The sequence below is a fragment of the Cyphomyrmex costatus genome, unplaced genomic scaffold (genome assembly GCF_001594065.2).
Source record: "Cyphomyrmex costatus isolate MS0001 unplaced genomic scaffold, Ccosl1.0 scaffold192, whole genome shotgun sequence".
Classification (NCBI taxonomy): Eukaryota; Metazoa; Arthropoda; class Insecta; order Hymenoptera; family Formicidae; genus Cyphomyrmex; species Cyphomyrmex costatus.
In genome coordinates, this window is record NW_017275954.1 from 37266 (window position 1) to 64087 (window position 26822).

Genomic DNA, 26822 nt, shown 5'->3' on the forward strand with positions numbered 1-26822 from the left:
TTCAGATACAAATCACTGTATTCACCTAGGTTGCTTTCCATCTACGACACAGCAATCACCTCATCTTTATTTAACATTAGCGAACGACGAGGATGCAACGATTGCCGTGTCACACCGTGTCACTTCTGTGTCTCTTGTTGGATAATAATCTTATGCGTAGATATTATTTTTTACATTAAAATAATCCAGATGACTTATGAACGTACTTCTTATATCGTACATATATTTAAAATGTAAATATTCTAAAGCGCCAACCGAAAATTAGCAACCATAACCGAGAGTGTCCGACTATGCTTTTCTGCTGTGTCGAATCGTGTCGTGGCGTGTCGTTGTTGGAAAGCACCGCGTTCGACACTGTGTCGATGTGTGTCGTCTAAAAGCCTTGATGGAAAGCAGTCTAAGCTGCTGTGTCGAATCGTGCCGAGGCGTGTCGTTGTTGGAAAGCACCGCGTTCGACACTGTGTTGATGTGTGTCGCCTAAAAGCCTTGATCGAAAGCAGCCCTAGAGTATTAATGCCAAAACGTTGCCACACGTTAGTCGCGTGTCGATAGGGTAAACCCGGTATATACGCCGCGTCAGCAAATACGCCGCAGAAGTTAGGAAAAATAGAAGAAGTGGGGATAAGTTTCCGTCAATTACTTTGTTACATGCCTTTATGGTATATTAGTATTATGTTATGATTTCAGTTCTTTACTGTTAATATTAATGAAATTATTGCGAGTTAAATCGATTTTTTATTGTAATAAGTAATGCCATCATAATTTATAATCTACATAAAATGATTATTATAGAGTGTGTAAAAAACTTAGTGGTTATTTTGCAATACATATGTGTAGAGGAATAGTAAAGCATGTTGTATAGCAAAATACAAGTGCTTTGCTCCTGTATTGTTTGTTTAATTAGTTGTCATATATATCCCATCTATTTGGGATATACGGCATTTTTAGCGAGCGGGATGCTGTGCCGCACCACAGACGCTCTATTTAAGAAGTTTTTGTTAATTCTAACAATTATACATTGCATTAATGCATAAATGTTGATAAATCTTAAACGTTTAAAGATTATTTTCAAAGATTTGAAGCTATTTTAAAATATTGTGTTACGTCCTATTTGTATTCCATTTTTCATTCTGATCAATAAAAATTGTCATATATTAATAAATAATGCAAGTTACGTCGTCATTTTACATCTTATTTATAGATTATTTGTGATTTTCTTATGAATTATACATATATAAGTGGCCATATTATCCCCCCCCATGGGATAAATGGCAAAAATGCATGGATTTGAAAAAGTTACTTTTTAATATGGAAAATAAATTATTTTAGATTTCTAATATTTTTTTTACAGTAGTAGATGATACAAAGTTTCTATTTATATAATTAATTTACTTTGAACATAGTAAATAATAATTGATAAATTAAGTTTTCGATAGGTGCGGCGTATATACCGGGTTTACCCTAATCGTCGTCGGAAACGTCCTCGTCGGTCAATGAACTGTAAAATGCCTCACGTGGTGGTAAACTCGTCTCGTTGAGCTTATCGAAGTTGTCAACGTATTCGTACGGAAATATTCCTTTGCGCGTAAGAAAATCAAAATCTTGTGCATCCAGATTGAAAAATATCGATCGCGTAATTTTCAGTTTACTTTTGTCGATATAAGACACCAATTTCTCAAGGCTAGAACTGAGAAATTTATACGAGTCCACAAAACGTAATTGCATGGTATTTGTACCTTTCCACGATCCACTTGTATCTTTCACGTATTTCGTGAACGATATATAGTTTTCTTTCGTTACCGGTAACAAAGACACATTTCCTTCGTATCTGTTAGCTATATCTTTTATAATAAAATGTGCGTCGTAACCCGATAAATTATGAAAAAATACAGAAATAACACAGGATTCTTGATAATTTGCATTACAATGTTCGTGCGCGGCACCTCTGTAACGTCCGGTTATGTGACAGTGATCACGTACGCGTTTATGTTCCATCTCGAACGGTTTTTCACAAATATGACAATGAGTCGCGTCTACAAATTGTTTCCATTGCTGAGTCGTAAACTGATTCATAGCCGTATTTCTTACGAAAAGAGACTTTACGCGATGCGTCAATCGATACAGTTCGTCGACGAACCATTCTACGCAATTCGATCCGCGACAATATGAATACATCGACATGTTTTCGTCAAACTGACAACATACGTAATATCCAATGCTGAAGACTTTATGATGTTGATAGGTAAATCTTGGGATACGTTCATCGTCAATTCCTGTCTTTTCCAATATACATTCCAAATCGGCATAAACCACAAAGGGAAGTCGCTTCTTTCTGTTGTAATTACGAAACGACAACCACTTATCGTTATCATTAGGCAAAGTAACAGTACATTCGTTCATCCTTGTACAATCGACATCATGACGAAACAGATTATGACTCGATGAGTAATGCAAACATCTGTAAGAAAAACAATAACACTTTCAAATTACAGTTCCATTTTCCATTTATTAAAAACAAATTTATCCTTATTTACTTTTCATAGATGCACTTCTTGTTGCAATTCCTGCTCAATTGAGAACTGAGAAGTCTAGACAGATTCTTAATCAATACAAAATGTCCGACGCCATAGTGATTACGTTGCAAATTTTCCACGTACAACAGATTCACGTGTATGTTTCGTTTTAGTTTTGTCACATGAAAAGGTACCATCATATCGCTATTTGCACTCCTTTTCTTTCTATTTCTCTCTCGCTCGATAAACACGTTTACGGAAATATCATTCAAATCTTCGAATTTCGTGATCTGCTTCAAGGTTACGGGGAACTCAATACCTTCCAACCGTAATACATCTAAATAATGAGGATATTGCGACACTCTACTAACATTATTAATTGCGGGATACACACACAATGCTGTAACTATAGACCATGCGAAACAGGCGTTATCAAACGACTCTACATTGATAGTTGCTCTCTTCAAACTGATACGTCGAGATAAATTCACGCAACATCCAGCGTGTATAGGATTCAATTTGTTTACATTTACAATCAAAGTCAATATGCGCGATAATGCCCATCCGCTATTACGTTCTTGAAACTCCTCCAGAGATGTTAAAATGTCATTCATAACATACTCGTTATACCACTCTTCCAAATCAGCACCATACAGTTCATGATTCTTCGTGGCAATACTCTTGACGGACCTCTTGTCATCCGCGACGAATTCTCCATTGAATATCGTATTATATGAATTCACCTTCAAACACGCGTGCTACGAAGATTGATGCGTACATGATGTCTCTCGCATCGTTCAGAAATTGTCGCGGTTCAATATAATTCGTATTCACAACTGCGCCAGTGAACACGCGACTATTGAAAGCCGTTTCGATTTCTATCCATGAAAATGCTGGTCTTGACGATTCCGCGTGACCGGAACCCTCTTGTATAAAACGAGGTTGTAAAGTATTCTTAATACTCTCCAATCATATTATTTTAGCGATCGCAGAATTTATCACACCTGTAGATGACAACTGGCGTGTATTACGACACACCTCTCTCAAAAAATCGCGATACTCATCACAATTCGTCTCCCATGCTTGATACTCTTCCAACGTGTTGATTCTCGTTGCACGATACAACAAATCCTCCATTTCGTTTTCCATTTTTCACCTTAACGTGAAGGCAACCACAAAGTTGCTCCGCAACTGTCTAATGGTATTTCAAACTCGATTTTTTCAAGTAGATCTCGAACGCGTTTGCCTTTAATGTACTTTCTACGCACCCAATTCAAAGCATTTGCCTCGTAATACGTTCCACGACAGTTCAATGCTACTAGCGTTTTAATCCACAGACTCTCTCGCAAGCATTGATTTCCGATCGCTCTACGTATATGATAAGTAGCTACATTCCAATCACTCTTCTCTTTTGGAATGTATGCAAAATCATTCAACATCAGTGGACGCTCCAAACAATAAAGATCGTTGTCAATGTCGAATAACTTGTGACGAGAAGTTTCGCGAAACGAATACGATTCGTTGTCACTATCCTCACTCGACATATGTAGCACGATTCTCATTGAAAGAGGTGTCTGGCCAACGCGCATTTATATATGTTTCGCTAGGAATAGCGTGTAATTATTATTTTCGTAAGAAAATATTAAATCATTTCATTTCGATAGGCGGCTCGTCACGTTTTTGCAATATTCACGAAAAGTGTCTAGACCGATGTGTCACCGCGATAAGAAAACTGTCCGTGAAAAATTATCTCATTCATGCACATAGATTTCGCGCATCGAAGAATAATAAAAGAAGAAAAAACAATTTTGTTTCGCGATAGCGCGCATTGCGCAATATATCGATCGACGACTCGTCACGTTTTTGCAATATTCGCGAAAAGTGTCTAGACCGATGTGTCACCACGATAAGTAAACTATAAAACATTATCTCATTCACGCATTGAAGAATAATAAAAGAAAAAAAAACAATTTTTCACGCTATACGATGCATATAAATAGTGCGCTTGAATGCGTTAAGAATCAAAACAGTCTACTACATGGGCTGAAAAGTCCCGGGATTTTTCAACAGTTGGCGCCATTAGAAAATGAACATGACTCATTTCGAGAGACTCATCTGTCACTAGTTTATGTATGAAGTTTCATGACATTTCATCCATTCGTTTACAAGCTACAGTTGTTTGAGTGACGCTACTTTCGCCTTCGTAAAAAAAATAGAAAAACAGGAATATCGCATCTTGATCAAACATTGGTTTTTGATGGGAAAAAGTCCTGAATGATCATTGCAATGGTTGCAGAAATGTTATCCCACATCTGCTCCTTCGAGAACAACAGTCTATCGGTGGTTTAGTGAATTTAAAATGGGTCGTACAAGCACGGAAGACGCACCTCGCTCTGGAAAGCCAAAAGAGGCTACAAATGCGGAAATCGTAAAGCAAGTGCATCGAATCGTTTTGAATAATCGTAAAGTGAAGTTGCGCGAGCAACTTTAGCTGAGGCCGTGGGCATCTCAAAAGAACGGGCGGGATACATTTTGCACGATGTTTTGGAGATGAAAAAGCTATCGGCGCGATGGGTCCCGCGCTTGCTGACCGTCGACCAGAAACAGCAGCGTGTTCAACGGCCGGTTTGGCGTTGTTGCAGCGTAATCGAGCGGACTTTTTTCGACGTTTTGTGACGATGGATAAAACGTGGGTCCATTATCATACGCCTGAAAGAGATTCAGATCAAATGAGGAAGTCATCGCGGAAACCGAGGCGTATTTTGAAGGCTTGGACGTTTCGTACTACAGAAAGGGCATCGAAATGTTGGAAAATCGCTATACCAAGTGTATCGCCCTCGAAGGCAACTATGTTGAGGAATGAATATAACTTTGCCCAAAAAACGCTCGTTTTCATTAAAAATCCCGGGACTTTTCAGCCCATGTAGTACAACAACAAAATGAGCAATCTCCAGGAACTCCTCAAAATACGATACACATATCCGGTTGAAGGGGTAAATACTTCACATCATCTCTTTGCAATACTATAACAAATAATGTAACTATAGACGTAAAGATACAGTATGTCTCTTTTTATTTTATAGTACATATTAGTCGACAACGAAAAAACTGTCGAATTACAATTAAAGGACGAATTGCGCATTAAAGTGATCACCTTGGTTTGTTTTCATTACTTATATACATTCTATGTATATTCATATGTATAATTCATTACTTGCATACAAACTCTTATAGGAAATATCACTGTATAGAGTCCAAATCGATGGATTTATTAATATAAGAACTCTGCATGCCAAACGTTTTGATCGAAAACGCAATCGACAAGACATATTCCGCATGGAAAGACAAACAATGTATCTAAAAAAATTATTCAACGAGGAAGAATACGAAAATGATTCAGACGAGAATTGGGACGCATGTAAGTACAATTTATTTTTTTTTTACATATAAACAACACGAGTATACTTAACGCATCTTTTCTGTTTCAGAAACAATCCCTAAATACATTTATATCGTGTGTAACTTTAATGTCCTTTCGATGAAATTTTAAGAAGGCTCAATCCAAGAGTCGACATTGTAAGGTTTTTTGTTTATTTACTGTTAAATATTTGTATACGATTTAGTATTAAGTAATGTTTTAATATTGTTGAAAATTTTAAATAGATCTATTAATAAATACAATATTACGACCATTTTATGTATTTGTTTTATTAGAAATAAAACTTTCTTTTATCTTCGCAACACATTAAAGTATTTTTTTAATTATTCACCAACCCGATCCACATAACAATATTAAATTAAATAATACAACGTCAAAACGCGTACAAATATAGATATGTATAACGCGAAACGTTACATAATATTATTATTATTTCTTCTCACTCGACCACCACTTACATAACTTCAATACGTTCTGTAGAGCGCAACATTTTGCGTGTTTTCCGCAACGCATGGTACCACTCTCGTTTAAATTATCAAGCGGTTCAACACCATCGATCGCTTCAACGATAATCTTGTCGTTGTTTAGGATATCGACGAGCCACTCACGCTTTTCGAAACCTTTCACGTAAACGATTACGGACTCGCTTTCTCCGACGACAGCCTCAGAAATCAAACGCGTCGCCATTTTATACGGTACCATTCCATCATTCCACAGTAATCCATGATGATACGTCATCAGCCATGAAGCATGCGTCTGATCGGCTTTGGACAACAATCTCCATGGAATCGGATGTAAAAATATGTAATGCGTGAGAATCGTCCTCTTCTTCAAAACGGCAACCTCTTTCACGACAAAACGTTTATTAACCAAAAAACCTTAACAGAACGAAAATAAATGACAAATTAGTACACAGAAAATGACACTTAGAAAATAAAACCAGCAGTACACAAGCAATAAAAAGAAAAAAGAAAAAAAACAAGAAGTACCTTGCAAATCGACGAATGTTGGCGTAATGCGAGCGTGACGTTCCATCGCGGACGCTCATCTAACAATAACACTGCGTCACGTATCTCTCTTTATTCGGTCGCACAGCGGATGTGGTTGACGAGGGAGTCCTCAGATAATAATAATCATACAATCGATTAAAATGATAAAATATATCTACATTTAATCAAGCGACGCGGTAGCGTCGCAACGCCATGTGCATAAAATAAAAATATAACCGTTTGACTGCTTGACATGATCACTTGACTTGATTGATGCGTGTATATGTTCATGTCGCTGTCAAATTCATGATGCTACCACTAGCTTTATCTCGTGGTTTCACATCTTCAAACTTTAGATTAAAATTACTCAGAATTTAAAAGCCCAATCAAAAATCTAAAAACACTTTTATTACATAATGTCATCGGTATCTTTCGATTACGACAAGTTCGAATAAAATTGGTGCAGCCGATACCGAGATCTAGAGACCGAGTCCCGAAAAGGGACCGTTTCAGTTATTTCAGAAGACGTACGTGTGACACATACATGTATTTTTTAATCGTACGTGTGACATATACATGTGTAACGATGCACTCCTCAATGCATCATTCCGACGATACCAGCCGCCAGAAACATTTCATATTTCGCGATATTAGAATTACCGCCGTCGACAGTAGCTATCGCCGCTGCGACCGAACGCGTCCGAAGATCGCCGATCGACAATCCCCTCCGCAGGAATTGCCGACCGCCAAGCGATAACGGAAAAGACCGTAATCAAACGAGCGGGAGCAATAATTAGTATATAACGCGTAATTATTGCTCCGGGAGCTCTCTTCTATCCTAACCGCCGCTCTATTACGAACTCCGCTCCGATCCTAGCTCCGGTGATCCGACGCGAAAAGGGGGTCAAGTGTTCTTGGTCTCCGTCAAGCGTTCTTGACAGCCGTACGCCAGTATCCTAGACTTAGCGCACCGGCGAGAAAAGGGGGTGAAGTGTTCTTCGCCTCCGCCAAGCGTTCTTGGCAGGCGGGCGCTAGAGTATCTGTGCCTTCTACAATCCGCGAAGCGTCCCTCATTGCATAGAGGGAACGCCCACCGCGTTATCCGCGCCGCGACCGTCATCCGGAACTGGCGTATACTCCGCGTCCGCGAAAACATCCGTAATACCGACCGCGCCCCGCGATTTCCGCGCCCGTATTGGGATTTAAAGATCCCCACGCGTTATCCGCCGTACTCGCGCCGTAATTTACACTTCTAGTTTTTCTGTTCGTGCCGTCCGTAATATCTTCGTTTTTCTATCTGCGCTTTGTTGTTTTTCTGTACACATCTTGTATTCGTCTCGTCTACTTGCCGTTTCGACACGACACACATACACCTGCGTACACCGACACACGATACACACCTGTTTATCATTCACACACACACATGCACACATCCACACACATTTGTAAATATACACGATACACGCAATAAACGTTTCTGTCTTTTGTCTTAAATTACTGTCTAATTATTAGTTTCTGCATTCTCTCTTCCCGTGCGAACCTTTTTCGCGACTAGCGAAATTTACGACGAGCTGATCCGCGCGGAAATTAGGTTGTTTCACATGTGTAAGAATTCTGATCCCAGTTCTGAAAAACTGAGGCTGTAAGGTTTTTTTTTTGAGGATAGATGTCAGGACTAATTTTTAAAATAATAAAAACTTGATTTTGTTAAACACTGTAACACAAACTGTATTTATTCACATTTATATATTTGAGTTCACATATGTCACTTGATTGACCGAGAGTATAAACGAATGTATATTTCCAGAATGTAACTGGAAGACTGAATGTCTGAGCGAATGTCTGTGCGAATGTCTGAGCAAATGTCTGTACGAATGTATGTGCGAACATACGTGACGCGGCCGTTTACAAATGCACGCGCACGGCGCGTTACCGAAAAAACTAATTGAGCGATTATGTGCTCCGAAACTAAGAACGCGGTTATACGCTTCACAAACTTCCCGAAGGAATGACTAAAGGCACTGAGTCTACGAACGACTCGAATCTACGAATGATTAACAAAGATTCGATCAAGTATTTCTCGCGACCGATCTGCACTTGACCCAGTTCAATTACCGAGTGCCTGCCTTGCGTATATTCTCGCGGCACTCGCTATGTGCCGAATATTCTGGAATGTCACGCTTCGGTCGCGTGATCACCTGTTTCGACGTTTCTTCTTTCGCTTCGCAACAGCTGAAGAAAATAAACATAAGTAAGGACATTTAATCCTGCTCCGGAATATGCCCATATAAGGCAATGAAACATTTTCTTACAATTGACAACATAATTCTCGCAAAACATGCTATGATTCTCGAAATTTCTTACACTACTTACGTATCTGCTGTCGATGATGAATCCATAACATTTGCAGGCACAGCATCGATGACCTCACTCGAATCATTGACGTATATCAATGCAGTAATATCTTGATCAGCCTTATGCATGGTGGATATTGGGAGATTTGTCATCCCATCAGGGGCTTTGTTGGCATTCAAGGATGCATCCATCACATCTGCAGGCGCAATTACATCATCGATTTCTTCCTCATACTTGACGATGGAAGACATTGACGTATTTGTCATTGCATCAGAACCAGATTCGACATCCAATGACACATCCATTCTTTCTGGCAGCTGATGAAACAATGGTGTATTCTTTTCTTGCAAGTTGTGAAACAAATGCAATGTAGGAATAGCATCTTTTCTTATTTTCCGAACTCTTTTCGGAGAGTACTGCAGCAGTTTCTGCTGCAACGATTTTTCGAAACAGGACGGTTCAAAATGTACTGAACATATCCTTGCTGTCTTTGCTGAAAAGTATAAAACGTATTATTAGTTTATTGTCCGATACATCGCTGAAATATTACAGGAAAAGAATAAAGATGAAGATATACTATAGTGAACTAAATAAAGCCTTTCTCCACAGCCTTCCTGCAACCAACGTTTGACATAAACAGAATAACAAAGAAATTTTAAGAAAAAAGCAAAAAAGTCTAAAAAAATCTAAATAACTCATATATAGTTCAAAAACAAGTATCGATGCTAACAAGCATTTCAACTGTGAAGGAAAAATGTAAGGCACTGCAGATAAATTTGATTGACATCACGTATGGATCAATAAAACAAGTTTGGTTGAAGAAATAAGAAAAATAGGAAGAGCAACAAAGTATAACTTAAATAACTCTACTGAAAAAAAATCACATCACGAAATTACATGACGAAATCATTTAATTAAAACAAGTAAATGACATAATAGATTGTTCCAAATCATTACCTTATTTTTTTAAATCACATAATTTGAAAAATCATATGATATTATAATAGAAATAATTTCATCTGTTATGTGATTTTATAGTTATCGAATTTTAAAGAATTAAATAAAAGGAATAGAAAGAAAAAATATATCACTGTGATTTTTCAAATTACGTAATTTAAAAAAAAATCGCGTACTGATTTGGAACAAATCGTTACGTAATGTACCTGTTTTAATTACATGATTTCATTATCAATAATTTTATAAAATATTCAGTAATTTTGTGACATGATTTTTTTCAGTAGGGAAAACACTGGTACATGGAACATTCTAACAGAATTTGGCAAAATTTATACTCTGTCCTATTCAATCTTTTTTTTATTAATAAAAGATGAAGGGATAGAGAAATTTATTGCAAATGCGAAATCATTGAAAGTACCAGTGCTTTATAGCGTTACAAATTAAGCATTAACATAATTTACTATAATATTACTTGTTTCAATTAAATTTCATAGTACTCTTAAGTTTTTATTTTCATAGTATTTTACCTTTAGCAATGGAGAGGTCTTGTTTCTTGCAAACTTCCAGCCACTTCAAAACCATTGCATTATCCTTCGGGAAAGAGAAGTATTGAACTTTTCTTCCTGGCATATTTCTCGTTTTCCAGTTATAATTCTTACATCCTTTTACTGCACAGCTCATTTTCGATAATTCTTCTCAATTCTTCTTATCACTGATGCTCAGCTGTTCTGAATAAATAGTGGCCCTGTTTCAAGGAGTCGAACCCCGACCTACACAAACCGCTCCGGAAACAGACGAGTGATGACGTCACATGTAAATTCCCCCACCACTTCAATTCCGGCGCAGTGATCTACAGTGATCTAGAATCCCTAGAAGTAGAGAGCCTATAATCAGAGTGGCGCCATACGGGTATCACTTGTGATTGGTCCGCCATGTTTTAGCTATTCCCTCCAGTTTTTCAACCGCATTATTTTCTAAATTTTGTATTCATGCTAAAAAATGCTCAAAAATTATAACAAATTTAAAAAAATGGTAATAAATAAATACTGTATACAAAATAATGTACCTCACATACAGATGAATTTTTTGACGGTATCCAATTTTTATATTTGCTCTTTATACTGTCTACCCATTTTATTCGGCGTTGTGTGTCTCTGGGGATTATTTTCATAATATATCCTTTTTTAAATGCATTATTGCAAAATGGTATTGTATCCAACCATATTTCTATAACTGTTTAATGTTTAATAAGCAAGCTATTAATTTCTATCAATGTATCTGTATACGCTGGCTGTTACACCTAATCCTAAAGGTGCTTTTTCATGCGCAGCACGCTGCAGCAGCAATTCGTTACTATTGGTTAAGGATTTTATGTAAGCTAGATGACGCACTTCCGGCGCAAAATACATTTTGCCGCAGTTCGTTGAAGTTGAACCGAACGAACAGCAAGCAGCAAGCGGCAAAATCGAGAAAGCGTACAATATGTCCGTCGTTTCATTATGAAAATATTATTTATTGCAATAAATATTAGGAAAATAAACGAAAAATGGCTTCGGATAAGGTACGGATACATGTTTGTAAATTAGATCATTTTATACTTTACCACAAATTTGAAAAAGTAAAGTGTAAAGTATAAAATAATCTAATTTACAAACATTCGTACCTTATCCGAAGCCATTCTTCGTTTATTTTCCTAATATTTATTGCAATAAATAATATTGCCTCGATTTTGCCGCTTGCTGCTTGCTGTTCGTTCGGTTCAACTTCAACGAACTGCGGCAAAATGTATTTTGCGCCGGAAGTGCGTCATCTAGCTTACATAAAATTCTTAACCAATAGTAACGAATTGCTGCTGCAGCGTGCTGCGCATGAAAAAGTACCTTTAAACTGACATACTGTGGCAGTACTATTGGGTAGACTGAATTACCGTGTTTATCTCTTTCTCTCTCGCAGAATTTCGCTAAAACATGGCGTAATCTTTGAAAAGTTTCATGAATATCGGAATGCACCATAAACAGACAAGCAACCAATCTGAGAATCAGCCGGTAACTGATCGAAAATAGCGGAGAACCAATTAGGAAGAAGAACCAAGTTGGCTTCACTCTCTATATCACTCTCTCTACTGTCAGATTGGTCAGAATCAAGATGGCTTCTATCGTCCAGTCAGACGTCACCGAGTGATAAATATTACGAAAAAATGCGGACTCAGCATCTTGATAAGACGAAAAAATAACTCTTCTCTCTCGAACAGAACGTTCGTCGCGTTTATCGTGCGGCATTAAAGACACCTTGTTATTTCCTGAATTTCATATTCTAACCTTTAAACGTTGTCATACTTGTCATCGCGATATGAAAGTATCGCGAGAGACAGATTGCCAGTGACAAATGTGGCATTATTATACTAATGTAAGAAATCTTTGTAACAATCTCCACGTGCATAAAACTGACGTCAATGAGCAAGAATTGATCTTGTTTACTTTGACTTGCACGGTCCTTTTATCCTAAGAAAACATGGGGTCGAACGAGGAGAATAGACTTGCAAACGGCGACGTTCGGGTACACAGAGATGTTGATTGGGCTAGATATGGTTTACGAGATCCAGAGTCGGAGGAAAACGCAAAGAGGAATAATGGAGATGATAACAATGCTCTTGGTCCAGAAATGTATCAAGCTGGTGCAAACGAACTGTTCGCGCAGGAATACGTAAGAAATATGTTACATGATAAAAGTTACATTGATTCACTGTGCCTTATAGTATTATAATTTTTTTTGTATTTCCCACAGAGTTCAGATCCTTGGTGGAAATCGAACTTCTTTATTTCCCAACCTGTGTTGTTCGGCACCTGGGATGGAGTTTTTACATCTTGCCTTATTAATATATTTGGTGTAATTGTATTTCTGAGGTCTGGCTGGATAGTCGGTCAAGCAGGTGTTTTGAATGCAGTATTAATCATCTTCTGTACAGGTAATATCATCAGACTTGTAAAAGAGTTTTAATCATAAAGTCTGTTCTTTATGGCTGAACTAGTATATACTTATTGTATTTAAAATGAAAATATGTGTGTTTGAAGTTTGGCAAAATAAGATAAAAAGTTTTAGTACAGTCCAGTCAGTGAACTCTATAATACATTGGAGTACACCTTCTTTATACATACTAAATTATAGAAAATTATAGCCTAACAGAGAAAAGGAAGTCAAATATAAAATTTATCTAAAAAGAAAATGAAGAAAGATTAATTATATAAGAAGTTTATTTCTGGAATCAAATATAAAATTTATCTAAAAAGAAAATGAAGAAAGATTAATTATATAAGAAGTTTATTTCTGGAATATGGAAAAAAAAGGACAAACCTAAATACTTATTTTTTTTATCCTTGTCTGCAACTTTAACCAATCAGTGAGACCTTGACAAAGAAAATAGTACAATCTTTGCATCAGTTGTCTAGTAATTAGAACATCTCTATTTTTTTAAGGATACTACAGAATATTATAGAGATCACTGACTTCAATGCAGTGAAAAAAAAGATTTATATAGTATATTACAGTTTTGTTCATTGTGACAAACGTTTTTAATCATCAGCAGTGATTTTAATAATTTTATACTTTTTTTATCGGTTTCAATATTATCAACTTGTTATTTTACTTTATTTTTATACATCAAACATTATACACACTTATTGTAATATTCTTTTAATCTCTTTGGACTTCAAATTGCTATTTAAATTTAACTGTTGATTTTTATCTATTTTTTAGTATATTATTGTATAACTGATACATTTGTATTATTAATCATCATGAAGAGATACAATAGAGTCTTGTGCCAATTATATTTATTTGTAAAATCTTTTCATGATTGAAACATGGAAGTAAGATATAAGGAGACTTCACTCCGTAAAATAAAAGTGGACCCATTTTAAGTTTCGAGTTCAGTTTCCGATGTTTTGTAGACTGACGAGACTGAGTGGAGTCTCCTTATATCTTCCTTCATGAGTGAAACATTACAAACGTATCTTTTACAGAAACGAGAATATTTATTTAAAAGCAATTAAAAAAAAAGTTGTTATCATAAGATGCAGATATTTGGAGGAGATTACTGTATACCATAATGATTTCAGTGTGTATTGCATTGGTGACAGTATTGTCAGCTGTGGGTATATGTGAACGGAGTAGAGTCGAGAGTGGTGGAGTGTACTTTCTATTGTCGCACGTGCTGGGCTCTAGATTCGGCGGCTCCATCGGATTACTTTACTGCTTCGGGCAGGTAGGAACGAATAAACCTATCCTTTCATTTTATCAACGATTCCAAGAATCGGTTTGTGGATTTTATTTCAGGCGGTGGGTTGTGCTCTAAACGTTTTAGGTTTTGGAGAATCAATGGTTGGTCTTGTAGGTATAGATTCAGCATGGACACAACGTGGCTTCGCGTGCGCAGCTGTTGTATTGTTGTCGGTAATTAATGTGGCTGGTGTTAAATGGGTTGTAAAATTGCAATTTATCCTCCTACTTATCCTACTCCTCGCTGGAGTTGACTTTATGGTTGGAAGTTTTACTCATACCAACATTGGTAAGATACGTATTGTGTCAAAAAATTATAATGTATTATTTAATACAGAATTTTGCAAAATATCTTTGTGTTTTTGCATATGAGTATAGAGGCTTAGTTAAAGTAACTTATTATTTACGTTTGCAGATTCTGGTTTTGAAGGGTGGCTCTCAGGAAATTTGAGGAACAACACGTTTCCCGATTATCAAGACGGATATAATTGGTTTACTGTATTCGGTGTATTCTTCCCCACGGTCACTGGTGTTTTAGCTGGAATTAACATGAGCGGAGATTTGAGGCATCCGTCTAGCGACATTCCTAATGGTACTTTAGCGGCATTAGGAACTGGGTAAAATAAATTTTCTTTAACGTGAATTATTTTAGAAAATTTTTGATCTTTACATTAAAAATGATTGTTACTTGCAGAACATTTTTATATTTATGCTTTTCATTAACTCTCGCGGCAACTTGCGTCAGAAATGCTTTGCTTACCAACTTTACCATAGTATCGACGGTATCAGCAATTTCAGTGTTGCTACTCGCTGGTCTATATGTATCATCGTTCAGTAGCTGTTTAGGTGCCATGTACGGCACACCTCGCGTTCTTCAATCTATTGCCAGTCAAAATGTTATACCAGGAATGAGTTGCTTACAAAGAGGGGTAATTATTCTTGATGTTATATTTTAATTTGTCTTAGATATAATAAATGACAGGAGACAGAGAAGGGATTTATTTTATTTTACATTTAAACAATTTTTTATACAATATGTACTTTTATATAAATGTGTGTGTAATTTATTAGAACAATAATTCTATTTTCAGAGAGGACCAAATAAAGTACCTATATACGCTATGTTGGTTGTTGCTGTAGTAACGTTGACTTTCATCATTACTGGACAAATTAATACACTCGCTCCAATTGTGACAATGCCATTCCTGTTAACATACGCCTGCCTAGATTATGCATACTTTGCTCTCGCACAAACGTTTGATCTTCGACATACTCGCGAACAACGATTCCGTTCTCAATCTCCGACATTCGATCGCAATTATGGCTCCGCAAGTAGGAACAACTCTATAACTGATACAGATAATGATTTGGACAGTCTGTTTCCCGAGAGAATAAGACATAAAAATCTTATGGTGAGAAATCACATGCATCGAAGCATACATTATTATTGTCTTTCTTGAAGATTTATCCAGTAATGTTTACTGATATTTACATACAGAGAAACAACAGTATTTCTGACAATAACGTATATGTGGATTCATCGCCGAGTATTGAGGATAATGCCAGTGTTTCCAATACCCCAGAACGAAAAGTTCACATTCATAATAAGTTAGGAAATTGGTATAGTCCTTTATGTAATAGATGGTTTTCGTTATTGGGTGTAAGTATTTATTTAGAGAAGATCGTTACTTTCTACGAAATATACGCTTTCATGTTAAGAGATCTATTCTCAGAATATCTAGTTATATTAACAATTAATAAGTACATTCACATTGCAGTGCCTTGTAAAATTACTTATAATGTTTCTCGTACACTGGGGATATGCGATCGCTAATATCGTCGTTGTATTTCTTGTTTGGAGTTACGTCGGCCATGCTAACCCTGCTGTAAAACCTGGAATTTCTGCGGAATTCCAATTCTTTAAATGGTTTCGAATTGCATTACTTCGAATTATGGGGTAAATTTAATTATTTATTATTATATAATTATTTTAAATTGCTAATTTCAAGACTCATAAGGATTGAAATTAAAAGTAATTTCTTTTTTTTTTTCTCTTAAGGATTGATTACATCTAATTAGAATGCTTATAAAAGTATAATATAAAGATTTTTTAAGAAGTCAATTTTGTATTTTATATTATAGGAGGAAAGTTTATGATTATGAGCAGATAGTAGTAACACCGGTGCATCCGGGCGTTGAAACGTGTTCGGCTCAGCTGAATGAAGAGAACGAGGATTTCTCCGGAAGAAGAAGATATCATCAAACCGCTACGGTTACAGGTCAATATGTTAATGTCGACTAAATATTATATATGAAATTATGTGATCTTTTTCCAAAATTATTAATTGCGTGAATTTATATGCTATTCAAGTAACAAATAGCAGCGCGTCTTTTTTAATGGCAGAAACAGATTACGAACGCATATATATATTAATGGCTAATATTTAATATGATATACTTTAAGACTTGATAAGGAGCAGCTTACAGCAATCTTTAGACAATTATCATTTCCATCTCATTTTATTACAACATTGTCAATCGCGCAAACAGCTAGTCTAACTTATTTAATGTGCATATGTATTTAAAGTGAAATGCAGTATAATTGCAGCTTTAAAAGCAGTTTTTAACAATCAATGAAGTCGTACACAAAATTGATTGTATGAAACGTACAAAGAACTGATGTAATGGTAGCATTAGATTTTGTAAGCATTTACTTATCGCGATTGACGTACAGGGATAATTTACAAAAGGAAATTGATTTATCCTTACAAGGTCATTCAACTTGTCGGACATCTGAGAGAAAAATATTGACTTCACCTGATGTTGAAGACGATAAAATATCTGCTAGAATTTATCGTCTTTGACATGAGATTATTTTTTTACAATTGAGTTTTTACGTTTGCAAGTAATCAAGTAACAATGACAAGTACGGCAATCGCATCGTGCATAAAAAATACTCTGTAAATATCTGATAATATATTTATACACTATTTAACACTTTTATAATTCTCGTACAAATGCACGAACAATTTTGTAATTATAGAAAGGAATATATATGTATGTGTGAAAGGAAGAATAATATAATTGTTGTCAGTTTTTCTGTTTATTTTATGAATTGTTTAAATTTGCTAAAACAAATGTTAACAAAAATAAGTTTATTTTTTAATAAAGAAATCATCATCTTTTCTCAATTATCTATAATGAATTGAATGAATTTAATCAAAAAATTTGATTAAAACTACACTATAATAATCATCATTATTATGTGTGTTTTTAGAAGAGTAATAGAAAAGTGTTCAATGATTATGGTAATATATTAAGAAAGAAAGTCACATGATATATAACGAAAAGAAAGCAAGCAGTTTTCTTCGATAATTTCCATGTATATATATATAATGATAATCTTACATTATAAAAATTATTTTACAGCAATCAGCGAATATATATTTCTTCTATTGCGAAACTTCTTACATTGTTTCAATCTTTATCCTACGGACGAGACTATTAGATCAGCGATCTGTGGATCTTGACAGAGAACAGATAGTTGCATCGTAACTTGTGTTCCACTCAGCGCTAGTCTAGCACGTGCTAATATTTCCTTTCCTCCTCGGAAGATGCCACTTAGACTCACAACGTGAGCAACTGCTCCGCTCGGTACTTTATTACTGCGTTCGACAGCTTCTAAACCCAAAAATCCCGTAAGACTTTGAATTGCTTCTTCTAAAGATGTCACTGAAGCTCCCAAAGCGAATGTTTCTTCTATCTTGACATATCCTTGTGCAGCATATGTATCCCAAACGGTATCAAAGTCCATGCTTCTGTTACCAACGCCACGTATTTGATCAGCTACAATAACTTCCAAATCTTCCAACTAAAAATTCATACATATAATTAATCATACATATATTAATATTATGAATAATTTCGTTTTAACATAATATAAAACGAATAATCGTTTAAATGACTATATTTTTTCCTCAATAAGATTTCAGAAAGTACACATAATTAATTGTGTGTTAATGCATTGTTTATATAGAAGTATTTATATGAGAATTAGTTCTTCCCTAAACTAATTTTTTACCATATATTCATCATGGTATCCTTGTTCTGCATCTGGTATTCCCGTTGTTGGATCACAATCTCTTGCCATAAATCGAAGTGTCGTAGGAATGGTAACAACGCTCGTTCGTACATCTTCTGGATATTTTAATACTGTATAAGTGGTTCCTGGTTCATTGTAAGATAATCGAGGACACGATACCACACATATAATAGAATAACTGAAATAAATAATTCATTACACCGTGTAGATAAATGTAAAGAATAATGCTGCAATCGATAATATATCTACCTTTCGGGAGGTTCAACGGCCACTACCACATCTTCGAGGAGTTGATCGGAGAGCGTGTTCACACAATCGAACTGTAAAATAAGATACTCAGGGAATGTGTGTTTGATGCATTTGACATTGTACTCTGTTTCGGATTCCGTTAATTCAAACACCGGCGAGGATTTGAAGAGCGACGTGTCTTGGATAATCATAGCTAAATGCGGGATTTCTGATAATTTCTCCATGAAGCTTTCTTCTCTGGTCAAACGAGGCTGCTTGATAGTAGTGTGCACTTCCACTTGAGCTGGTTCCTCTACTGTCTGAGCTGGAGGTATCTGTAATTCAATAATTATATAAATATAAATCTAAAAATTCTTTTTTAAATCAATCAGAAATTAAAAAAAAATTTAAGTATACGATAAGCTTTCTGTTACTACAATAACAAAAATTCCTATTTTATACATAGCATAATTTTCATCCCTCGCTACATGTTTTCACTTAGTTTTCACTAACGATTTTTTGTAAATATAAATTTTGAAAAAAATTATTAGAAACAAATGTAAATAAAATTTTTTTTTTAATTATTAGAAACATCAGTATAATATTATTAATATTGACCCTTGCCTTTTTGCAAAATGCTTGTGTACATGTGTAAGAGGGATTATCTTGCATTATGAGCGAATTTCTCAGAAAATTGAAAAAAATACAATACCTGAGAAATGTCGAATGATTCTTCCATGGGTGTTTGCATGTAATTCCGTAAAGCCCTTTCTAAGGTCGATACGGATAGCAAGGGCGGCTGTATAAGAGGCAATATAATTGAATCTTGCTGTTGCTGCAAAATCGTACAATAGTAAGCCGCACGATCGCGAACCTCGTCGTCCGAATCCAACTGGCAACGTGAGAGTAACACCAACACATTCGGAAGTAAGGGTGGACAGGCGGCAGCGAAACGTGCCAATGCGGTAACGGCTGCTGCTCGTACGCTAGCGCTTTCAAGAATAACGCGATTGTAGATAAAGCGGATGTATCTCGACGGTTGTTTCGACGTGGGCCCCTCTTGGCCAAGTAAATGCAAAATGCGAACGGCAAGGGAGATATGCTCGCAATCCTCGATAAATTCGCAGAGATGCGCGAGTCCCGCTTCCTTGGCTTCTGCATTTCCTTCCATTACGGCTATAATGGTATCAGCGATTGCCGCTTTATATTCCAACCCACCCTCATCTCTTAGCATAGCCGAGAGGAAGTTCATCAAAACCGCGTGCTTGCGAGGGAACTTTTGACACAGAGCCCTGAAAGAAAAACAAAGATTTTAGAAGAAATGATGTGTACATTTAACAGTGAAGTTACTGTAATATATAACTAGTAAAATGAAATTTACCTGATGGCTTGGACTACTACGACTTTAAATTCATCCGAAATTTCCGAAACAAAGGTGGCAATCTGCTTCATTAAACGGTCAACGGAACTCTCTGCTCCAGTCTTCAAGAGTGTGGTTATCGCCAAAGTGGCAATCGATCTGTTCGAGTCTGTGATCAGATTTTCCAGATCTAGATTGCAAGTCGTAACTGCTGCCGGATGAGACATCGCGACTTTGTTGAGAGTTCTGACTGCGGCGAATCGAAGTGCCGGCTTCGGCGAGCCACAGAACAGCTGCAGGACGCTAATCGCTGGTCCAATTTCTCTGGCACTACTTCGTCCATGATTGACCAAAGCGTGCGCTGCCTCATACACTACCATTTCGGATTTATGGCGGAGACCGGATTCGATGAATCCCATCAGCTCCTCGCTTTCTTTTACTTCATCCAATAATTTATATGCCATTCTAATCAGCATGCAAGTCGCATAAGGGCTCTTTGGGCTTGTCCTCATAAGTTTAGCAACCAGCTTGATCACTGCATGCTTGTCTGCCTTACGTGCTTGATACAAAACACCCAGAGCATGATACTGAACCATCACATTGTCAGAATTTAATGCCTCCTGAGCCTCATTTGCCCATCTCCTTGCAACATCACTGGACACGCTTGTTAAATGCAAGGAAGAAACAAGAGCTGCGCTGGATACAGCTGGTGAGCGATCGATTATGGCTTGCTTCATGTAACGCTCGATGGCTGCCAACATACTACCGTCTGTGATGGTGCAAAGTGCTCGAATAGCAGCAGCTCTGTATAAATCTTCCTTTCCTGTCATGTCTTTCGTTAGACTGGAAGTGACTATAATCACATCCTCGGCTAAGGAACTCAATTCTTTGATGCCCAGATAGACCAGCCGTCTCAATACAACATCGCGCGACTGAAATAGTTTGGTCATAGCAAAGAAAGCCTCCGTGGCTTCTGTGGTGCCTAATTGTTCGCCCTGATTGAGCAGATACAGAATTTTGGTAAGAATGTGGGCACATTTTCTTGGATTTACAGGCGTGTTGTTGAATGTACGTGCTTCCTGAAGAACCGTGGTCTTCTCCAAGTTTTGAAATGGGTTCCCACCACCTTGATCAAACAGGGAAGACAGACGTCAGTGCTCAATAATCATTATGATACTAAATCTTAATAAGATCTAAAATACGTATAATTTGGAAATATATGCTCGTGCGAAATTAATACAAAATCCGATATATAATACAATGTCTATATTTATTAAGACTCATTACACCTGTAAGTCTGTTTACTTGTAATTGTCAGAGACTATCTCTGTATAACCTGTAAGCGACTTTCAATTCTTCTTCACGAGCAACACTTGTGTTAAGAATATTAGGGGAATATTAATTCATAATTACCATCCTCTTCCTCCTTTTTGTCGCGCTTAAACGTAATCATATTTCAATGCGAATAAAATCTGATCGGACGGCGAAAAGATACTACGACACGTCAGCTCGACGTGTTCTAGACGGCCATTGTAGTTTCTATCTTTCGCTGTCTTTCCTACGGAGCATGGTAATATGTGGTATGTAGAGCACAAAGGCACGTTGAGAATGAGAATGAGAAAAATAAAACGAATGAATTACATTAATGAATATATTGTCGGGGAGAGATATGTACAAGTAGAAGGACGCAATATATATTATACTGATGAGATATTATTAAAAACCGCGATGAATCCTGGATTTGTGATTATCAATAGTCTCAGAAATAATTAGAATTTTTGATATTACTGACCGTTGATAAATATAAATCTTTCGATCGTTTTATCATCATAAATATTGATATTATCAATTACCAATAAATCTAAATTTTGCTGATTATTATTTACGCAAAAAATATTAATTATGCATTTACGTAAAATATAATAATCTACATTTATATGTATTATACTGCAATAATTAAGTTTTACATGTCATCTATGTAAAGTGTAAACAATCTATCTCATCAAAGGCTATTATTTTACATACATACTATACTACACTAAAGCTTCTGAGTGGCTTATATTTTTATCAATACTAAAGTTAAAGATATAATAATTATATAATAAAAAAACTTAATTGCTTCCTTTTGCGAATATGTTATCCAATTTATAATAATTTGTATATTTTACGTTGCTTGTGTACTATCTATATGAAAAAGAATCGTTTAAGCTTAATATAAACAATTATATAAAAATTTTACGTAAACGTAATAATATCGTAATAAACGAAAGAGGCATATACAGGGTGTTTGACTAATAATGAAAACTACCAACCATATGGTATTGATTGTTGACGATGAGAGTGATCACTTTCCTACTTGTCCATGGCCTTATCATTGTTTTAATTTGCGAATTTACTACAAGGGATGGCTCGGATGCAAGCCGAAACGTTTAGTGTAGTAATGTATTGTATCAATTTTAAATACTATTAAATATATATTTTTTTATTATAAATTTGCAACACTAACAATGATTTTACTCTCATTAGCCGTTTTATTCTTTTTATATGAAATTTTCGAGAGTCTATTTTTATATTTAATTGTTAAATAATGAAAAATTCTGTCGCATAGGGGTAGAATGGACCAAACTGAGAAGGAAAGTTCTGTATCATTTTACAATTTTCACAATAGTTAACGAGATATTAATTTATAAAAATATCCAAATTCGTCCGGCCCACCGCCAAATGCAAGCGCGCGGCTGAATACGACCGCTCAGAGCTGCGTTCCAAAATGTAACTGATTACAAAAAAAGCTATAATTTACATTACGTCAACTATAGATTTCAATTTGCGTTTTGGAAAGCAGCCCTGCAAGGTGCGCCGCGCGCGTTCGCCATCGCTAGGCGATCGTATCCAGCGGCTGGATTCGAGTCGCGCGTTTGCACAGTTTGCATTTAGCCGGGCAAATTTGGATATTTGTATACATTAATCTCGTTAACTATTGCGAAAATTATAGAGAAAGCTATTTGCGTAAAATGATAGAGGACTTTTCTTCTCAGTTTAGTCCATTCTACCCCTATGCAACTGCAGTTTCTCATTACTTGTCAAATACCCTGTATACATATAAATAGCCGCAAAACTAATATTCTTTTCTACAATTATCACTCTCATTTGGAAAATTATAAAATGAAACAATGATATAATGAAACTAAGATCTTAAACAAAAAATGAATATTATCGACTTATAAAAATTAATGTAATTTATACTAATATAATTATATATCTATGAAAGGGTTGAAAATCAATTTCTTACATATAATTCTTTTTTTTTTATTTATTATACGTGTACATGAAGTGTTCCAATAATACAAACAAAAACAGCAAAAAATTTCATAATAAATAAAAATTTGACCGTTTAACGTTATTTACGTGGAAGTAAATAATAAATGTTGAATTTTTAATCAGATTTACACAACATGTATAATTAAGCTTAATTAATAAAAATTGATACACTAATAAAATAAGTAACGATTAAGGCAGTTTATTTAAGAAATCTAATTTTTAATATGATGAAATAACGAATTTATTTACACAAATCCACGGATTATTGATTTGCGTACTAATTACTATGCTGCACTTTCATTAGCCCTAGATTAGTGGAATTTATGTTTTGAATCTAGAGAGTCCGTTAGGAGAATACATCTGAATTTGATTACTTAAGAATATTACCAAAGAATATAACTACAGAACTTGAATTACTCTGCTTTTCAATTTTAATTAAAATAATTGCAAATTAATATAATGAAGATTAATACAAATAAATAAGCTTTCAAAGACGGACCTTTCATTAATTAGCAGAATGTCTGCCATCAGTTTAAAACTAAAACGCAAAATTAACGTAGTACATATATACGTACATCTAAAAATAGAAAATAATACAAAAAAAATATAAGTGAAACACTGTTATTAATATATATCGACTCTTCTATATGTTATGTGTACTAGATATATTTTTACGTACTATATGTATTTTATGAATCTTTGAATGCATTTAATTGTGAGATATGTTTGTATCTCTTCCATTTCAAATAAAAAAAATACTGATTTATATTATTTTTTAATAATGTTTTTTAATAACATGTATTTTTAACGGAAATTAAAAACGATATTCTTATGTGATATATACCAGTTCCTATATCTTCCTCTTCCTCTTCCTCTTCCTCTCCATCTCCCCATTCCTCTTCCCCTTTCTCTCGCTATTAAACGTCTTTCATCTCGTTCTTTTAGAGCGGATTCCACAGCTGTTTTTATGAGATTATTTAACTCTTCTTTCTAAAAAGAAAGAAACAAATATATAAAAATGTAACAATATAAATATATATATATAATAAAAGTGATGAAATTAAACAAAGTATATACTACTAAAACACATTTACAAATAGAATTTCTTATAAAATATATTTATAAAATGCTGTGTATTAAACTTGATAAGTCTTATAAGTCTAAAAATATTTATATATAAAGTAAATTTTAATATTAAAACAAATTTTTATCATTTAATATAATCTAATTGACATATATTTACAGTTAGTTTTGCCATATATATTTTTTCTTTTTTTTTTTTTTTACTAAAAAATGGACTTATTTTATAATTAATTTATGGGAAAGTTTTAGACATACAAAATTTTACACTAACTTCTAATGTAATTAACGTCTCAGTGTCCCTTATCGATGTTGAAGATGTGGTGGCCAATGCCATCGTTGGCACAGACGACATGATCGATGTTGTCATTACTGATTCAGATATTGTCGTCGGCATTATCGATGTCGATGCAATCGTTATTGTCGATGATGTCTTTGACGCCATCCCTTCTGATACTGTTGGCATTGTCTTTGACTCTGCTTCCTCTGATACTGTTGCCGTTGGAGCTGTCATTGTTGAGGTGGACGTTGTAGTCCATGCTATCATTGTCGTTGATGTAGGCATTTTAGTCCATGTTGTCGATGTTGACTCAGGCATTGTCGTCCGCACCGTCGTTGTTATTGTAGTTGTTGTTGATAGTTTCATTATCTCTGGCACTGTTGCTGTCAATGTTGTCGGTATCGTTGACATTATTTTCTTTGGTATGGTGTACGTCCATGTCATTGTTGCTGTTGTAGGTGTTACTCTAACTGTTGTCGTTGTTGATTTAGTATTCCTTGACATAATTGTCTCAGATACCGTCTTTTTCCTTGACGCCGTCATGGTCGTTGACGGAGACGTAGATGTTGTAGTCGACAGCTTCAGTTTTGTCTCATTAGTAAATGCAGTAAATTTTGGTGTTGTCATCATCGTCCATGTACTTGTTGTTGTCTTCATTTTTGTTAATGCCAATTTTGTTGCTATTATTAGTTAATGAGTTTTTTTTCTGTAATAATTCAATACTGAAAAACCCATAAAAAATTATATACTCTAATAATTAAAAGGTATTAAATAGATTTCTGATCACCTGTTCATAAGTCATGAATGTGAATAAAAAAAAATTTTATAAATCTTTAGAATTCAGTAAATACCAAACTAAAAGTTAGATTTTTCTATAATAAGCCATTAATAATAACCAGAAATCAGAAGTTAGAAAATGATTAATCTCAGTCAAAAATGTGAGAAGAATAATTGACTGTGATTGGTCAATTTCTAGCTTCTGACTCCTGTTCCTGATTTATTATCAATGGTGCTAATGGTTTATTAGTATAACTATATATAATTATATTAGTATAACTATATTTCATATAGAATGTGTATAACAGCTAATCTATTAATACAATATTTATTAATTATATGATTACAATATCCATATAAGAGTATTATATGAATTATTATATTCAAATTTCTGTTAATATTATGAAGTTATCTTGCATGGCGCGTATAAAAGTTATAAGGTATAATGTGTCCAATATTCACACAAAACATGGCGTTCGATGTTTACAGACTTTTTTTCCTCTGCAACATAAGACTGAAATATGCTGTTAACCGTACCAATAAAAATATGTTTTTTAAAGAGAAATTTAACCGTTAAATACATGAATATCGGATATCGTTTATATTCAGACATTCGTGAATGCAAAACTCGATTACAATTAACAATCTGATTCTTCCTCGTGCAATATGAGATCAAGTGACTTTTGAAATCTTAGATTCACACTAATAGGCAAATATCTCGCATAATTAAAGACGTAATACGAGGACACAACTTTACTTACGCTGAAACTCATCACTTAAAAGAAAATGAATTCTTATATAGATCGGCCGACGAATACCAAACTAGACCAACTAAACAATAATAATTCTCTTACGCACTCATGCATTGCGTTATGTGGTATATGTATGTACGGAATGACAAATAAAACTCACCGGCGAGATAAACAAGATTGATGGCGCGAAGATTTAAAACAAAGACGTGTATTCGATTTACTGACTCGATCGACTACGATCAACGGTCTGTTCTGTTCAGACAACTGTTGCGGTCTGCGGAGCGGATCCGTAAACGCTCGCTGCTTAAAAGAGCGATTCTTATTGGCTATCGCTACTTAACGACACCGACAGCATAAGCGTGTACAGAATATTGGCGAGCGATAGCCAATGAGAGCC

General features: G+C 35.2%; 5 protein-coding genes and 1 pseudogene across 5 annotated transcripts; 2 read left to right on the top strand and 4 right to left on the bottom strand.

The window, feature by feature from the left end:
- Nucleotides 1-1461: 1461 nt before the first annotated feature.
- Nucleotides 1462-3662, bottom strand: LOC108772490 (uncharacterized). Its single transcript, XM_018538024.1, has 3 exons — nucleotides 3552-3662; nucleotides 2535-3271; nucleotides 1462-2458 (listed from the first exon to the last, which is right to left on the bottom strand). Exons 1-3 carry the CDS (start codon nucleotides 3660-3662, stop codon nucleotides 1462-1464), a joined length of 1845 nt encoding a protein of 614 aa, XP_018393526.1.
- Nucleotides 3663-4406: 744 nt separating this feature from the next.
- Nucleotides 4407-5383, top strand: LOC108772491 (histone-lysine N-methyltransferase SETMAR-like; annotated as a pseudogene).
- Nucleotides 5384-9052: 3669 nt separating this feature from the next.
- On the bottom strand, nucleotides 9053-11023 carry LOC108772492 (uncharacterized). The gene is made up of 3 exons (XM_018538025.1): nucleotides 10781-11023; nucleotides 9315-9789; nucleotides 9053-9173 (listed from the first exon to the last, which is right to left on the bottom strand). Exons 1-3 carry the CDS (start codon nucleotides 10932-10934, stop codon nucleotides 9053-9055), a joined length of 750 nt encoding a protein of 249 aa, XP_018393527.1. The 5' UTR covers nucleotides 10935-11023.
- A 1490-nt stretch (nucleotides 11024-12513) lies between these two features.
- Nucleotides 12514-16941, top strand: LOC108772543 (solute carrier family 12 member 8). Its single transcript, XM_018538088.1, has 10 exons — nucleotides 12514-12956; nucleotides 13038-13218; nucleotides 14369-14514; nucleotides 14586-14817; nucleotides 14944-15145; nucleotides 15223-15457; nucleotides 15620-15940; nucleotides 16027-16188; nucleotides 16307-16485; nucleotides 16671-16941. The coding sequence occupies exons 1-10, from the start codon at nucleotides 12765-12767 to the stop codon at nucleotides 16828-16830; spliced, it is 2010 nt and encodes a 669-aa protein (XP_018393590.1). The 5' UTR covers nucleotides 12514-12764; the 3' UTR covers nucleotides 16831-16941.
- Nucleotides 16942-17983: 1042 nt separating this feature from the next.
- Nucleotides 17984-21671, bottom strand: gammaCOP (coat protein (coatomer) gamma). Its single transcript, XM_018538065.1, has 6 exons — nucleotides 21632-21671; nucleotides 20240-21344; nucleotides 19571-20150; nucleotides 18880-19193; nucleotides 18610-18808; nucleotides 17984-18399 (listed from the first exon to the last, which is right to left on the bottom strand). Exons 1-6 carry the CDS (start codon nucleotides 21669-21671, stop codon nucleotides 18013-18015), a joined length of 2625 nt encoding a protein of 874 aa, XP_018393567.1. The 3' UTR covers nucleotides 17984-18012.
- Nucleotides 21672-24340: 2669 nt separating this feature from the next.
- LOC108772494 (cell wall protein DAN4-like) lies at nucleotides 24341-25567 on the bottom strand. The gene is made up of 2 exons (XM_018538026.1): nucleotides 24891-25567; nucleotides 24341-24526 (listed from the first exon to the last, which is right to left on the bottom strand). Exons 1-2 carry the CDS (start codon nucleotides 25551-25553, stop codon nucleotides 24341-24343), a joined length of 849 nt encoding a protein of 282 aa, XP_018393528.1. The 5' UTR covers nucleotides 25554-25567.
- Between the last annotated feature and the right edge of the window lie 1255 nt (nucleotides 25568-26822).

What these genes read in the sequence shown, in the direction of transcription:
- gammaCOP (XM_018538065.1), bottom strand. Translation starts at nt 21,671, where the DNA reads ATGATTACGTTTAAGCGCGACAAAAAGGAGGAAGAGGATG. An exon ending in AATCATTCGACATTTCTCAG is followed by an intron (nt 19,194 to 19,570) that starts GTATTGTATTTT and finishes ATTGAATTACAG; the next exon opens with ATACCTCCAGCTCAGACAGT. An exon ending in GATACCATGATGAATATATG is followed by an intron (nt 18,400 to 18,609) that starts GTAAAAAATTAG and finishes ATGAATTTTTAG; the next exon opens with TTGGAAGATTTGGAAGTTAT.
- LOC108772543 (XM_018538088.1), top strand. Translation starts at nt 12,765, where the DNA reads ATGGGGTCGAACGAGGAGAATAGACTTGCAAACGGCGACGTTCGGGTA. An exon ending in TACTTTACTGCTTCGGGCAG is followed by an intron (nt 14,515 to 14,585) that starts GTAGGAACGAAT and finishes ATTTTATTTCAG; the next exon opens with GCGGTGGGTTGTGCTCTAAA. An exon ending in GCATTACTTCGAATTATGGG is followed by an intron (nt 16,486 to 16,670) that starts GTAAATTTAATT and finishes TTTATATTATAG; the next exon opens with GAGGAAAGTTTATGATTATG.
- LOC108772492 (XM_018538025.1), bottom strand. Translation starts at nt 10,934, where the DNA reads ATGAGCTGTGCAGTAAAAGGATGTAAGAATTATAACTGGAAAACGAGA. An exon ending in AGACCTCTCCATTGCTAAAG is followed by an intron (nt 9,790 to 10,780) that starts GTAAAATACTAT and finishes TATACTTTTCAG; the next exon opens with CAAAGACAGCAAGGATATGT. An exon ending in TCATCATCGACAGCAGATAC is followed by an intron (nt 9,174 to 9,314) that starts GTAAGTAGTGTA and finishes TATTTTCTTCAG; the next exon opens with CTGTTGCGAAGCGAAAGAAG.
- LOC108772494 (XM_018538026.1), bottom strand. Translation starts at nt 25,553, where the DNA reads ATGAAGACAACAACAAGTACATGGACGATGATGACAACACCAAAATTT. An exon ending in AGACGTTAATTACATTAGAA is followed by an intron (nt 24,527 to 24,890) that starts GTTAGTGTAAAA and finishes CTTTCTTTTTAG; the next exon opens with AAAGAAGAGTTAAATAATCT.
- LOC108772490 (XM_018538024.1), bottom strand. Translation starts at nt 3,662, where the DNA reads ATGGAAAACGAAATGGAGGATTTGTTGTATCGTGCAACGAGAATCAAC. An exon ending in ATCGCGATTTTTTGAGAGAG is followed by an intron (nt 3,272 to 3,551) that starts GTGTGTCGTAAT and finishes CAATCTTCGTAG; the next exon opens with CACGCGTGTTTGAAGGTGAA. An exon ending in AAGAAGTGCATCTATGAAAA is followed by an intron (nt 2,459 to 2,534) that starts GTAAATAAGGAT and finishes TTTTTCTTACAG; the next exon opens with ATGTTTGCATTACTCATCGA.